The sequence below is a fragment of the Orycteropus afer genome, unplaced genomic scaffold, assembly GCF_000298275.1.
Source record: "Orycteropus afer afer isolate SDZICR_OR568_19922 unplaced genomic scaffold, OryAfe1.0 scaffold00064, whole genome shotgun sequence".
NCBI classification, from domain to species: Eukaryota; Metazoa; Chordata; class Mammalia; order Tubulidentata; family Orycteropodidae; genus Orycteropus; species Orycteropus afer.
The window spans coordinates 9949365-9964445 of record NW_006921651.1 but is presented as its reverse complement, the minus strand read 5'-3'; the positions used below and the strand labels follow the sequence as shown (position 1 = coordinate 9964445).

Here is a 15081-nt window from a genome sequence, read left to right as displayed (position 1 = left end):
ATGACCCTAAACCTCCAAACCAAGGAAACAAATCCCATGAGGTGTTTGGTCATACATAAGTAGCTTCAGCAGCTGCTCTTTTTTTTTGTTGTTGTTGTAAATATATCTATCACACAAGTTTTGCCAATTCAGGTTTTTACAGGTGTACAACCTTTTCACAGCAATTATGATGGTCAGCTGCACAACCCAACCCTTAATGCAATTTTTCCATCACCACTAACTTTTCCACTTCCCCCCATAACCACCTGTATATGTATATTGGTCTATATATGTTTGCTTTTTCTTATCTTTTTTTTAAATAAATGAGGTCATACGATGTTTGTCCTTTTGTGATAAACTTTTGAATTATTTCACTCAGTCTAATGTCTTCAAGCTCTGTCCATACTATAGCATGTATCAAGATTTCATTTCTCCTAAATCCCATTGTATGTATGTACCACATTTGGTTTATCCATTCATCTGTTGATGGAAATTTAAGTGGTTTCCACCTTTTGGCTATTGTGAATAGTGGTGCAGTGACCATTGGTACACAACTCTCTTTTTGAGTCTGTTTTCAAGTCTTTTAGATACATACCTAGGAGTGGAACTGCTGGGTCATATGGTAGTTCTAATTTTAGTTTTTTGAGGAGCCATCACGCTGTTTTACACAGCAGCTGTACCATCTTGCATTCTGCCAGCAATGGATAAGGGTCCCCATTTCCCCACATCCTTGACAATATTTGGTATTATTTTTTTAAATCTTAGTCATCCTAGTGGGAGTAGATTGGTATCCTCCTGTGGTTTTGATTTGCATCTCTCTGAAGATGAATGACACTTACATGTTTGGTAGCCACTTGAATGTTCTCTTTGGTGGAATGCTTACTGAAGTCCTTTGCTTATTTTATGATTAGGTTATTTGTCTTTTTGCTGTTGTGAAAACTTTGTATATATATATTTTGGTTATTAGATCTGTTGGGTATATGGTTTCCAAAGATAATTCTCTCAGTCAGTAGCTTGCCTTTTCATTTTTTTGGTAAAGAGAAGATATTTTTATTGACCAGGAGAATGGCTGTGCAGTGGCATATAATTTGCATTTTTGACAAATAAGGAATGTAACTGATTTGCAAACTATTGCCATAAGAAGTATTTTGGGGAGGCGGGGCAAGATGGCGGACTAGGCAGAAGGATTGCACAGACCCTCTTCAACAAAGAAAAGGGAAACCAATTAACACAGACACAGAAGATAATCTTGGACCCCTGAGCCTTGAAGGAAAGGATGCAGATTTGGACTAAACCCCAACTAGCAGAAGAATTTGCGTGAAAATACCAAAAAAAAGGAGACCTACGGAGCTGCGGTCTGACAGCGAACTGAGTGACCCTGACAATACAGGCGGCTCGGAGATACGCGACTGGTGGTAGGACCTAAGAATTAACCTAAAAATCACCCTGCCAGCCAGGGACTGCGCGGACTGTGCACCGTGGCTGGGGAACAAGCAGAGAAGCAACAGGCCAACGATAAAAAACCACCAAGAAGAGCCTGAACCACCCTTGGCTTCTCTTCATAAACAGTTAACAGAGATCTAAATACAACAACGTCATGATGCCTCGGAAGCAACAGACCATCACAGCCCACACAAAGAAGCAGGATAAAGTGGTAGAAACAAGGGAGCAGGATACAGACCCAGAATACATCCCTGAGGAAGAAGCAGCATTGGAACTCTCTGATAAGGAATTCAAAAGAATTATCTTTAGGTATCTTCAAAGGATTGAAAGACAGACCAAAGAAAACACAGAAAAAACCTTACAAGAATTTGGGAAGAAAATACAAGAACAAAACGAAAAATTAGAAAAGATTCTAAATCTACAGAAAGAAATTCAAAAGATTAATACTAAATTGTCAGAAATAGATAACACATTGGAAGGGCAAAGGAGAAGAATTGATGCAATGGAAGACAGAATTAATGATGAGATGGAAGAAAAATACCTGAATACTTCTTTGCAAAAGGATCAATCAGAAAAAAAATCAAAACAAAATGAAGAAGTATTTTGGGAAATAGCCAACTGTCCATTAACCATAGTAAGGGAATGAACAGTGGTATAATGTTTTGTCCTACTCTCATTTGATTGTGGCTGTCCATTATTTTGAAAATTCATGCTTCAAGACAAATCATGATTCCAAACAATAGGAGTCCAACTCAAAGAAGGTGGGAAATTTGAATTTTTCCTTTTCCTCCCCTCACCATGTGCCTTCATTTAGTTTCCTAGGAGGTGATAGGAGGAGTGGCTCCTTCCTTTCCCTGGTGCAGAGTGTGCTCCTGTGGAACTGTCTTTCTTCTCTTTGTCTGTAAAACCATGTCTGCTTGGTTCTCTTTGCCTTAGGCAGATACAGAGCTTGTGGAAGGAGGTAATTAAGTGTTTTCTTTAAAAGGCGTTTTGTGGGGATGAGCCAGAGTGCAAGGAGACTACATTGCTCCAGTTACTGAATTGAAACCTCCCTAGAGTGGAGCAGCCTCCTCCAGTTTCTGCTGGGCTTTGAGCTGCCTGTTAAATAAGTCAGTGGAGTTACTGAAGACAAAGCTGCCCTCCGTGGCCCTCCTAAGGAAAATCAGATAATTTCTTCTCTGATAAAGTACTTTACTAATTTGCAGAATCGATGAGACAGTCATCGTGGGAATCTGTTAGAGCATCTCGATCTGTTGTTCTGGGCATTGCCTGGGCAGCCAACCTCCTTCCATTGTTGGTGGATGAGGGAGACACAACATAGAAGAGGTGGAGGCATTTGCGGAGGTACTGTGGAAAGGGTTACAGAGCTCAGAAGGCTGTCTGGAAGCTTGGGACCAAGCACAGCCACGAGGCCCTGGCCCACTGCTGGTATCTCCTAAAACCAAAAACTCACTGCCCTCGAGCCGAACCCAACTCATAGCAACCCCTCCTTGGGTTTAATGAGATGGTATTACTATGGAAGTAGATTGCCCAACTTTTTCTTCCGAGGAGTGGCTGGTGGGTTTGAACTGCCAGCCTTCTGGTTAGCAGTCAGATGCCTTACGCACTATGCTACCAGAGTTCCTGCTGGTATCTCCTGCCTGTGGTGTTATTCTCTTCTGGGTACCTGAAGTTGTCTTGGCTTCTGTATCCTTGGGGTGGGGCTGGGACTGGAATTGGACATAAGGCATCTTGTGTCATGTAAGGGGCAGCTGAGCTGCCTGATGAGGAGACAGGGAGTCTCATGCTACTGGGTTGGGTCTGCTGGCCTGTAATGTCAGCCCTGAGCAGGTGGGGAGGAGTATCTTTTGCCAAGACTCATATAGCATCAAGAATCTAGGTGCAAAATCCACATGCCATTCACTTACTCCCCCACATAGCCAGCTTTCCTTGGGAAGAACAGTTGTTGGGAGGTAGATTGATGGACCAGGGCAGGCAGGAGACACTTCACCCAGTGGTCTGTCTACATAGCTAAGTCCAAGGATGCTTGAGTTTGGAGCCTCCTGCTTCTACTTCATTACTTTACCATGGCTCTTGTTTTAGTTATTTAGTGCTGCTATAACAAAAATTCCACAAGTGGGTGGCTTTTACAAATAGAAATTTATTTTCTCACAGTTTAGTAGGCTGGCGTCTAAATTCAGGGCACTGGCTCAAGGGGAAGGCTTTCTCTCTTGGCTTTGGGGGAAGGTCCTTGTTCCTTGGTGATCTTCATGTGGTGTGGCATCCGTCTTCCACCTTTCTCCTTGTGCTTCTCTATGCCGAATCTGCTCTTTTGTATCTCAAGAGAGATTGATTTAAGACACATCCTACACTAATACTGTCATAACAAAGAAAACCCATTCCCAAATGGGATGATAACTACGGTTCTAGGGTTGGGGTTTACAGCACATATTTTTTGGGGGACACAGATCAGTCCCTGACAGCCTGTACTCTAGATGTTCATCACCTCAGATTTGCTGGGCACCCACTTGGTATAAGAGAATAGGATTTCTGTAGGCTCAGAACCTGAAGTCCTCCCATATAACTTGGTTGGGACACTGGCATTGTGTATTCCCTAGAGAGGTGAAGTGACCTACCGACTTCACGTAGCTGGTCATTGGCCTATCTGACCCTCAGTCTTTGTCCTCTAAGTTGGTGCTCTGGGCCTCCCTGCTGGTGGGAGTGGGGAAGGACAGGAACCAGGCTGGATCCTCACGATGCTGTGTTCCCCTAGGAGCCATGCGGGGGCAGCGGAGCCTGCTGCTGGGCCCTGCCCGCCTCTGCCTGCGCCTGCTTCTGCTCCTGGGCTCTCGGCGTCGCTGCCCACCTCTGCTCCGGGGCCTGGTACAGCGCTGGCGCTATGGCAAGGTCTGCCTGCGCTCGCTGCTCTACAACTCCTTTGGGGGCAGTGACACGGCTGTCGATGCTGCCTTTGAGCCTATCTACTGGCTGGTGGACAACGTGATCCGCTGGTTCGGGGTGGTGAGTGACGCCTACGGTGCAGGGGAAGGGATGTTTAGGGCTAGGAGAGAACATGGCTGTTAGAGGCCAGCCCCCAAGGGAAAATCCTGCATCTGCTTGGGTATTGGCAAGGACCCCTCACTGGGCCTACCTGACGCACCTTTCTGACCTCGCTGGTATTGGCAGGTGTTCGTGGTGCTGGTGATTGTGCTGACTGGCTCCATCGTGGCCATCGCCTACCTGTGTGTCCTGCCCCTCATCCTCCAAACCTACTCAGTGCCACGACTCTGCTGGCATTTCTTCTATAGTCACTGGAATCTGATCCTCATCGTCTTCCATTACTACCAGGCCATCACCACTCCACCTGGATACCCACCCCAGGTGGGTCCCCATAGGGACATGGGGGAGGGGCGTCCTGGGCTGTGGAAGCCAGTCCCGGGCACGGGGAAGGGAGTGCTCTGCTATCTTTTGAGGTGTAAGATTGGGGCTGCCGTAGCTGTCATGCTTTTCTCCCTTTGCACAGGGCAGGAATGATATTGCAACTGTCTCCATCTGTAAGAAGTGCATTTACCCCAAGCCAGCCCGGACACACCACTGCAGTATCTGCAACAGGTGGGTCCTGACTTTGCCCTCTGTGACGCCCATTTGTGGCCCTTTGGCTGTAGCCTCAGGGCAAAACCTAGACCTGCAATTTGATTAAGACTTTTACAATGAACCCACCATGTACCACTGTACTTTCTGTATTGCTTGACACCTAGTCCTCAGAATGGTCCTTTTAGGCAGGCATTATTGCCACTTATAGAAAGAGATTCAGAGATATGAGTTACCCTGCCTGATAGCATATAGCCAGTAATGGTAGAGCTAGGTTTGAAGCAATTCAGGCTGTCTTCACAGTCTGCCCTTTCCACTTTAGCAGGATGCTGGTCCTTGTAGCAAAGGATTGACAGTGACATCTCAAAAACCTTGGCCATGTAACAGAGCCTGTGTCCCTCCCTCACAGGTGTGTGCTGAAGATGGATCATCACTGCCGTATCCTTTTCCTATCTCTGCTTCCTGAGGCCTTTTTGGCTCCAGAGCACTGCCCAGGGTTAAATGGCCATAAACCCAAGGCTTCTAGACATCACCTTGGAAAGCATTGGGCTCACGATAAGTTCACAGAGGAAGAGATCTGAGGGCTCACCATCTCCTGGGGGGAGCAGAAGGCTGACAGTGTCCGTGGGACACATCTCGAAGCAAGACATTTATTTTAACAGCTCTTTCTCTTGTCGACTGTCATGTTGACAGCTATCAGATGGGTGCACTTCATGTGGTAGGAGAGATGTTTGGCTTTCTTTTGTTGCCCCCTGGATGTGCCAGATAAAACTATTGGGCCCTTTGGTCCCATACAGATACCCAGTTGATCCAACTAGGCTGAAGGACTGGCACAGATTCACTAAAGCATTTTCGTTCTCCTGCTTCCCTGGTGGGCCTCGTGAAGGCTCTGAAAAGCTGAGAACAGTTTCACCTTAACCTCTGGAAATGTTTCCATGTTTTCCCGCCTTTGGGAAATAGTTCTTGGTGACTGGAATCCTTGGGCTTGGGTGATGCCATCATGAATCAAGGATCAACCAGAGATGCCTGGCCATCCTTTGAAGTTTTGTGTTTGATCTTGTCCTTAATCCTTTTCCCACCAGCTTGGCTAAACAATTGTGTGGGTCACTACAACCATCGGTACTTCTTCTCATTCTGCTTTTTCATGACTCTGGGCTGTGTCTACTGCAGTTATGGAAGCTGGGATCTTTTCCGGGAGGCTTACGCTGCCATTGAGGTAAGCCCGTGGTTAGGGTCACAGCAACTCAGTAGAACAGCTTTGGGGTGTGGAATCTATCCCTAAAGAGTGGGGCTGGTAGCACCCCTATCCTAGAGGCCTGAGAGTATAACCAGCACTGTTTTCAATCCCCTTAGAAAATGAAACAGCTCGACAAGAACAAACTACAGGCGGTTGCCAACCAGGTGGGCCGTCCCCACCCCACTGCCTCCTGCTGCTCAGGCCTGGGGGTACAGAGTTGCTGAGGCAACTGGGGCTGGGCCTGCCAGTTTAGTTTAGTTCTGGAGGCTGCTGAGGGACACCCCCCACAATAGACTGGATGGGGGTATGTGAGGAGGCTGTGTTCAGTGGGTAGACTCAGGTAGCTTGGGGGCAAGCTGGAATGTCCCTAGCATGAGTGTTGGGTTTCCTACCCCATTATTACCTTGTCTTTGGGCTGAGCAAGGGGTGCTGTGGTAATGGCCTGAGCAGCAGGGAGTCTTTGAGTCTGTGTAATGGTGCTACAGGGGTCAGAGAGCTTGCTGGGCCAGTTGGGTCATTCTTTCTTCCTGGTCTGTCTACGTCCACATCAGGATCATCCTTCCCCTCATGTCTTAGGACTCTATTCTGAGCAGATCTTGGGCTCATTTGATTGTACCTTGGGTGCCCCTGTAGGTGCTCATGTTTTCCCCTTTCAGTCAGTCCATTCTGGGTGTGAGCCTGGTCTCCTTTTGGGGATGCAGCTACATTGTGAAGGAGTTCTAGCTGGGGAGTAGAATGGCCTTCCCTAGAGCCCTATTTGTGAAGTCGGATTTAAAGGCCCAGGGTTGGCTCCTTCTGTGCTTTGCCATCTTGTCCAGGCCTGCTCTGCCCAGTGTTTGTCCCTGTGATGTCTCTGGGCTCAGTCCACCCATCTGGCTGCTGCCCTGACCCCTCTGTGGCTTGAATCCCATCTTCTTGGCCTGGGTTTGGATCCCTTCCTTGCCTGTAGGTGCTGGGGACATTGGGGACAATTGCTGAAGACCACCACAGCAAATGAGCCAGGTTTTTTTTTTTTTTTTTTCCTAGACTTATCACCAGACCCCACCACCTACCTTCTCTTTTCGAGAAAGGATAACTCACAAGAGTCTTGTCTACCTCTGGTTCCTGTGCAGGTATGAGAGTCTCATTTTATAACAGTTTGAAGGAGGGGCAATTTCAGAACTTGTTAGGTGCCCAATACAGGCAGGAACCCATCCCTGTGTGAACTGCCACCATTCTGTTCAAATTTAGGCTGGCAGAATCAGCCTTTAACTTTATTCAGCTTTTTGGAGAACACTAAAGACACTAGCATTGAGTGCTTGTGATGTGCCAAGGTAAGTTAAATTTATTTAATCTTCACAACAACCGTAAAGTAATTAATTGCATATTCTAGATGAGGAGACTTGAGAGGTGAGTTCTGTAATGATACATAGCCAGGAACAGGAACAGTAGAGCGGCAATGTCAGTTCTGTGCTATCAGTCTAACCCTCGTGCTTTTACTTCTCTATGCTGTCTCCTAAGCTTGGGTGTTTCTGGAATCCTACAACATTTTCTTAACACAGACTTATTTCTCCACCTTCCTTTTCATATACTTTCTTCTGAGCCCATGTAGATGCTTTTTTGTTAACGATGAAGTGAAAGTTAACCTAGGATATAGGCTATTGCAACTGAACTAGGAGGCCTGGTAGCCCAGTTGCTTCTGGCTAGAAAGACACAGGCAGAGGTCCCTGGCTGGTTAGCTGGTGCCGAGTGCCATGTGCAGAGTAGAACTGCTCCACTGTGGTTTCAAGACAGTGGCCTTTCAGAAGTAAGAAGTAGGTCATCAGGCCTGTCTTCCACGTGCTAGTCCAGTGTTTAACCATCGAGAGGTCCCTAGGTAATCATACTGCTCAGATCAATTTCAGGCCTCCCTCTAAGCTACCCACCAAGCTTTGCCCCTCTTTTCTTAGTTCTGTGGCACTTGCCCTGGGTGCCCTAACTGTGTGGCATGCTGTTCTCATCAGTCGAGGTGAGACTAGCATTGAACGGCACATCAACAAGAAGGAGAGACGTCGGCTACAGGCCAAGGGCAGAGTGAGTAGGACTGAGGGTTTGGAGTGGGTGGGTAACAAAATGTGCCACCCTGTAAACAGGCCTGGCTGACTAGGGCAAGCACCCTAAAAGGCCAGAACCATGCCTTGCTGAGTTTTAGTTTAGCTAACTCACACTCAAAAGTTGGATGGGGATTAAGTAGAAGGGGCTTCTAGAAACATGTGTTCTTCTTGGCTCTAGGTATTTAGGAATCCTTATAACTACGGCTGTTTGGACAATTGGAAGGTATTCCTGGGCGTGGACACAGGAAGGTAAAGTAAAACCTCTAGATCAGTGTTGTCCAGTACAACTGCGATAGGGAAAATATTCTAGACCTGTGTTCTCTGATACAGTAGCCACTAGTCACACGTGGCTACTGAGCACTTGAAATATAACTGATAAAACTTAATTTTCAGTCTTCCTTCATTTTAATTAATTTCAGTAGCCACATGTGGTGAGTGGCTACCATACTGGACAGTGCAGTTCCAGACTCCAGGAATAGAGAGCCTTGCTTATTTGACCCAAAGGGGCTTAAGTCAAAACCTCGTGGTTTAAATAGCAGATGTGGCTTCAAGATGACTAGAGTAGAATCCTGAGAAAGCTCTTCTCAAGATGAGACCTCCAGATAAGGAAAGTGGCCACCAATCACCTGCTGTGTGACAGGATCTAGAGTTCAAGCCAGTAATTTGTGGGACTGAAGGACTCTGTGACAGAGGTCATAAGGCAATAAATGACGCTAGCTTCCTCAGCACAGGGGATAAGGGTGGTAATTTTCCAAACTGGGCCTAGTGAGGTAGTAACAATCAGGAGACCTCAAGTACCTTCCCTCCACCCTCGCCCATCCTCATTACACTCCTGCCTGCCATTGGTCCTCCCGGCAGCGGCCCCTTAGAAGTTTAGTTTGAAACTTCTGAAGGCCTTTGAAGCACCAAAGGTGCATTTACTGGATAAAAATTTGAGGGGATTGGAACTTTTGTTACCTTTGTGACTAGTGCCATGTAGCTTCAGGGTACCCTGATATATCTCAGTGAGGAATGAGGATCCAGAAGGAAGACCTAGAGCTCCTGGAACTCAGAGACATCTCTGTCTTCTCTTGTAGGCACTGGCTTACCCGGGTGCTGTTACCTTCCAGTCACCTGCCCCATGGGAATGGAATGAGTTGGGACCCCCCTCCCTGGGTGGCTGCTCACTCAGCCTCTGTGATGGCAGTGTGAACTGGAACTGTGTCAGCTGTGATTAGCATTCTTTCTGCTTCCTACATTGTCTCAAGGACCTTCAGAGGCAGTTTTTGGAATAGAGCAAAGAGCCAGTTGGCCTGCCTTAGGATACCATGCAGGGACAACTCAAGGACCAACCTGCTGGCTACTGCAGAAGCAAGGCATGATGTGGGGAGATCCTGGGACTGATGCCCTTTTACTCAGGCAAACATATGCTCCAGCCCCAGACTGGGGGTCAGGCAGCTAGCCAACTTGCCCAGTGCTGATACAACCTCCTTTAGTACATGGCACTGGGGTTGGCCACCGTCTCTTCCACTTGCTGTCTGAGAAATATCTGAGTGGTAAAGCTGAGATCCTGGCTTCTCAACAGGGAAGACGCCAGGCTACTGCTAAGGTCACTGCCACTTCTCACATGTTGCTGAAAGGAGCAAAAATAAAGGTATTTGATTTTTAAAGATCTGTGGCTTCTCATTCTTTGCCTTTACTATAGGGCAGGAAGAGGGGAAAGTCAGGGTCAAGGGACAGTGAGTAGGTGTTCTGTCACATAGCCTACATGTAGAGGCCAGGTGCCCTGAAGAAGTCTTAACTCCTATGATACTGGTCCCCTACCTCATGCCAGTGACTTCTCTGGTTACGTGCTACTGAGACACAGGTGGGAAGAGGGAGAATCCCTGACAGGCAGCCCCTTTACCAAAAGAAATCTTTATTCTCTAGCAGGTACACACACACACCCCCTCCTCAGGGCCACATTCATCTACATTCATTCCTCAGCAGCAAATCTTCCTTTTTCGGCCATATAAATGGAAGAGTTCACATCCAAGATCTTTCAGTACAAGTAGTCTCACACTCTGTGACTTCACAAATCTGTTACATGTCAGGATTCCTGTTTCTTATACAGCCACGCAACAGAGGTTCAGCATTTGTGTGTCAGTGGGAGGCAGGCACAGGTCAATGGTCCCTGCCTCAAGCAAGATGGCTCAGTAGTTAGTAATTTTGGGTTAGATTGTCAGAATAGTCAAGGCCAAGGCCAAGGGCTCAGCTGCCAGGACTCCCCAGTAGAAACCTGCAGGCAAAAAGAATGTTGGCAGCATTAGCTGTGAAGCTTGTTCAACTCCTATCTCTCCCATGGACTAGAAACTCACCACTCTCCCCTGGCTGACACTGCTTCCTTGCGCACCAGTCTCTTCTTGTCATCCAGGGGCTTTGCTAAGGCCCGGATCACCTGTGGTTTGTACGGCAGCAGCTGTGGAGTCAGAAGAGATCATCTGAGCTTTGTTCAACCAAGGCAACTCAAAGTGCTGCTGCTCTGACTGTCCAATTAATCCTCAGAAGAAAGCAGGATTTGTCCAATTTGTCTTTAGTGATTCCAGAGGATGCTGTGTGACAGGATGGCCATTTCATTATAGGGTTAGTGGGGATATACTGGGTCCAATCTGGGCCCAAGGAAGAAAATCTGCTAATCTGCACCTTGTGGTTCATACCATCATCACACAGCAGGACTGCCAATCCCTTTTGACTAAGGCAAAAAGGTCATTCTCTGGTTCTTATAAGAAGTTCCCAGGCCACAGAGGGACAGCTGAGGTACTCACCACAGGGGTGGGCAGGCGAGTGAGTGCCTGCATACACTGCAGTGCAGCTATCCGGACCACCTGGAATACAACCGTGAGGAGGTGAGGGGAGTCCTAAAAGGGTGGGCACAGGGGGCAAAATTGCTGGGGCTTAACATACCATGGAAGGGCTAGAGCTGAGGTTCAGAAACTTGGTGACGAGAGTGTCAACGTGAAGACTCATGACTTGGGGTGCTTCCAGAAGAAGAGGCTGAAGGCAGCTGAGGGTGGAGAGCTGTACCACACAGTCACAGCAGGACAGGGCCTCCAGCAGCAAGGAGAGCAGCTAAGGGGCAACAGGAAAGGTGAGGGATGACCATGTCACCTGGTGATCATGGCTATCCCCCTCCCCTTTCTAGCCTCAGCTGGAAACCAATGGCTTTGTTCCTTGCTGACAGGCTCTGACTGCAGCACTTACCGTGGGCAGCTCTGGCAAGAGCACAGACTTGGGCAGTCTGTTAAGTACATGAGATAGACCCTTCAGGTAATTTGGCTTCACATCTGTAAAAAATCGAAGCGCTTAGGGGAGAAACTGGACTTAGATAACAGTTTGAAAATGCAACTCTAATCTCCAAAGAAGCTGGAACATCAGTCAACAAAGAAGTAAAAAAACCCCTCAAGCTCAGAATAAGCAAGGTATGCCAATCATAGGGAAAAAGGAGGATAATAATCTGAAAACTGAGTCATCTAAGTGTACACTAGGAGCTCTGGTAGCATAGTGGCTAAAGCACTTGACTGCTAACCAGAAGGCTGGCGGTTCAAATCCACCAGACACTCCTCGGAAGGAAGGTTGGGCAATCCTACTTCCGTAGTGCTACTGCCTTGGAAACCCAAGGAGGGGTCGCTATGAGTCGGGGCCAACTCGACGGCACATAACAACAACAACAAAGCGTACACTACGCTACAGCTCTGAAGAAACACCCAGGCCCTAAACTCCCTGGCATTTTGGGGAATGTGGCCTGAGCCAAGGAGAGAAAGTATGTGTTTGAGGACTTTCTTCCAGGTTCTCCTGACCTTGAGGAGCAGCATGGAAGCCCTGGACCAAGGCAGGCATGTTATCTGTGAAAAACCGCTGGCGGAACATGATCCGCACTTCAGCATGGCCAGCACGAGTCAACACATCAGAGCAGTCTGACATGAGCAGAGAGAAGCCGTCAGCTGCTGCTGGGCCTAGTTCTGGATCACTCAGGAGACCCACGATCTAGAAGAAGAGAGAGTCTGTGAGGTACATCAGAGGAGAAGAATCTTGAGCCCCCAAGAGGAGAATGGAAATCCCATCTGGGAGGACAAGGATCAACAGGGAAGTTCCTGGTCAGATCCTATGTTCTTCTGTCTCCAGAAAGGACTTACTTGGTCTGTGAGGCAGGAGCTGAGAGGATGGTATCTGAGCACTAGGGCCTTCGTCACCTGTAATCAGAAAGAGAGTAGTTGCAGAATGCATGACACTTAAACCCTGAAAAGCATATGCTGGTTCACCGTCAAATAGATAACATTTTATTTAACCAGGCATAACTGCCAGTCTAAGGCCTTACCCAGAGAAGCAATGTGAAGGCTTGACTACGATGAGGCCCAGAGCCCAGGCCAGTCTTTACTTTGTCCATAGCCAGCTGTAGGAATCCATCCAATTGCTGCCCTAAAAAGGAAGGAAGAAATGCTGAAGCAAAGGCTACCTGTTTCTGCTTTAATAATGAAGACTGTAAATCATCTAAATGCAGAGCTCCGTGAGAGGCTGCTGGTAACAAACAATGATCACTCTGCCTGTGGACTGTGCCCACACAGCTCTAGGACATGGAAGCCTGGTATTCTCATAGTTCAGGGGTGCGAGCAAGGGCATAGCGACCCTTCCTTGGGTTTCTGAGGCTGTCTTTCTATGGAAGTAGATTGTCCAACCTTCCTTCCAAGGAGTGGCTGGTGAGTTTGAACCTCCAGCCTTCTTAGCAATCAAATGCCTTAGGCACTATGCCACCAGAGCTCCCCAGGGCTGTCTAGGCAAAAGAATTGTCACAACAGCTCTGCTGAAGAGCAGGATGGCAGAACTCGATCAAGCACTCTACTTGTACCCACCATTGCCTTACACCCAGCAATGCTTTACCCGGCTCTGGTCTTGATTCTTGTTCAGAGGCTGTCCTAGGGCAGTTCCTTTTTATGATGATTCAAGCTCGTGACCCAGCCCTGCCCTCAAGCTTCAGACTCATCCCTAGTACCTGCAGGGTGTTTGTTGAGGAGTCCTGCAAAGCACTTGGCAGCCGCAGTGGAGGAGAAGGGGCAACTGTGGCAGCAGCTCAGCTCTAGAAGCTCCTGCATGAGCCGGTCCAACTGAGGGATCTCCACCTACAGAAAACCTGGTCACGTAATGGACCCAGCACAAAGTCACAGCAGGGGCCAGAATGGATGAGGACTTAATTCTCCAATGGAGGCCTGTGGCAAATCTCAGCCCTGCAGTCACCTGGAACCCACATCCCCTTGTCAGGGTTAAATAAGGGTACTCCCCAAATGTGCTCACTCACATTTCGTGGCAAGGAGCAGACAAAGGCCATAAGCAGTGCAATCAGCCGCCTCTGCCCTGAGGAACCATCCTATAAAGGAAAAAAAACCCTATCAAGCCTGTCCTGCCTATAACAGGCTTGTCTGTGGCTATAGCCATTCCCAGATTTACCTTAAATCAACAGATCTGAAGGATTTAAATCCTAAGATTCTTCACCCTGCTCCATTAAACCCTCACCTGGAATGGCTGGAATCGGGACGGGAAGCTGTTTAAAGGCAGAAAGGAGATGTCGCCATCCAGGAAGAGAGGCACAATGTGGGCCACACTCTGGGCAGCTAAGCTGGGGGTAAAACATGAGTATTATGTAAGGAGCCAGGATTCTAAAGCAGCCCTCACCTCCACAGCAGAACTTTTCCAGCTGGGGGTTCATACTGGAACCACAGAAACCACCTTAAAAAAAAAAAAAAAAAAAACCACCAAACGCACTGCCATGGTGTCAGATCCGACTCACAGCGACCCCTCCTTGGGTTCCAACCGCCAGGCTCCTGTTTAGCAGTCAAATGCCTTAGGCACTATGCCACCAGAGCTCCTAGTACCCATCAACAGATGAATGGATCAACAAACTGGTATATACAATAAGAAGCAACACCAAATAAAAATGAAGAATCCCAGAAATACCTCATAATGTTCATAAACCCGGAGGATGTTATGCTGAGTGAAACTGGTCAATCACAAAGGGGCAAATTCTACACGAGTCCACTATTATAAAAATTCAAGGAAAGGTTTATGCACAGAAAGAAACATTCTGTGATCATTACCAGGGATAGGAGGGAAGGGAGGAAAAATCACTAGACATTAGATGTGTATGTATTTGGATGAAGGGAAAAGCAAGACACACTAAGCACAGTATCACTAAGGCAAAGGAAGACACAGAGAGGTACACAAGAGTCCCAGAAAACAAAGGCAAACACTACTAGGTAGACAATTCTGTGACATCAGTAATAACAAACAATAACCTCCGAGTGGATGTGTAGGCAGACAGGCAAGCTGAACACGTATGGGTAGGCCAATGCAACTACACCCACAAACATCCGGAGGTTTGGCAGAAGATACCGCTACAAACATATCTGTATGTGCTGTATATATATATATATTCATATATATAGTTAAGGCAATCAGCAACATTATCAAGAACTTTTTTAGCCACAACCAAAGACCATGAGGTGAGGCAATGATTCACTGGGCTTAGGACCAGTCTTCGGATAGTGAAGTCAACTGGCATAATAACATAATCCACAAAGACAATGCTCTATATCCTACTGTGTGAGTAGTGACTAGAGTCTTAAAAGCTAGTGAGCAGCCATCTAAGGCGCAACCTTCGTCCCTTCCCATGTGAAGCAGGGAAGAGTGAAAAAAAACCAAAGACACATGGAAACAATTAGTCCAAAGGACTGCTAGACCATACAAACCTCAGCCTCTTTGACCCTGAGATCA

General features: G+C 47.4%; 2 protein-coding genes across 2 annotated transcripts in view; one reads left to right on the top strand and one right to left on the bottom strand.

Annotated features, from left to right (window-relative positions):
- Positions 1 to 4179: 4179 nt before the first annotated feature.
- ZDHHC16 (zinc finger DHHC-type palmitoyltransferase 16) lies at positions 4180 to 9492 on the top strand. Its single transcript, XM_007939992.1, has 10 exons — positions 4180 to 4422; positions 4588 to 4782; positions 4925 to 5013; positions 5402 to 5430; positions 6075 to 6208; positions 6346 to 6393; positions 7256 to 7341; positions 8212 to 8281; positions 8480 to 8550; positions 9378 to 9492. The coding sequence occupies exons 1-10, from the start codon at positions 4180 to 4182 to the stop codon at positions 9490 to 9492; spliced, it is 1080 nt and encodes a 359-aa protein (XP_007938183.1).
- Positions 9493 to 10530: 1038 nt separating this feature from the next.
- The window catches only part of MMS19 (MMS19 homolog, cytosolic iron-sulfur assembly component), a 39642-nt gene continuing 35091 nt past the window's right edge, over positions 10531 to 15081 (bottom strand). Inside the window, exons 21-31 of the mRNA XM_007939988.2 lie at positions 13825 to 13927; positions 13610 to 13678; positions 13307 to 13433; positions 12635 to 12735; positions 12453 to 12509; positions 12117 to 12303; positions 11521 to 11603; positions 11224 to 11388; positions 11085 to 11144; positions 10638 to 10738; positions 10531 to 10558 (exon numbers count right to left, since the gene is read on the bottom strand). Coding sequence (XP_007938179.2) covers positions 10531 to 10558; positions 10638 to 10738; positions 11085 to 11144; positions 11224 to 11388; positions 11521 to 11603; positions 12117 to 12303; positions 12453 to 12509; positions 12635 to 12735; positions 13307 to 13433; positions 13610 to 13678; positions 13825 to 13927 — 1081 coding nt within the window. The remainder of the gene's footprint in view (positions 10559 to 10637; positions 10739 to 11084; positions 11145 to 11223; positions 11389 to 11520; positions 11604 to 12116; positions 12304 to 12452; positions 12510 to 12634; positions 12736 to 13306; positions 13434 to 13609; positions 13679 to 13824; positions 13928 to 15081) is intronic.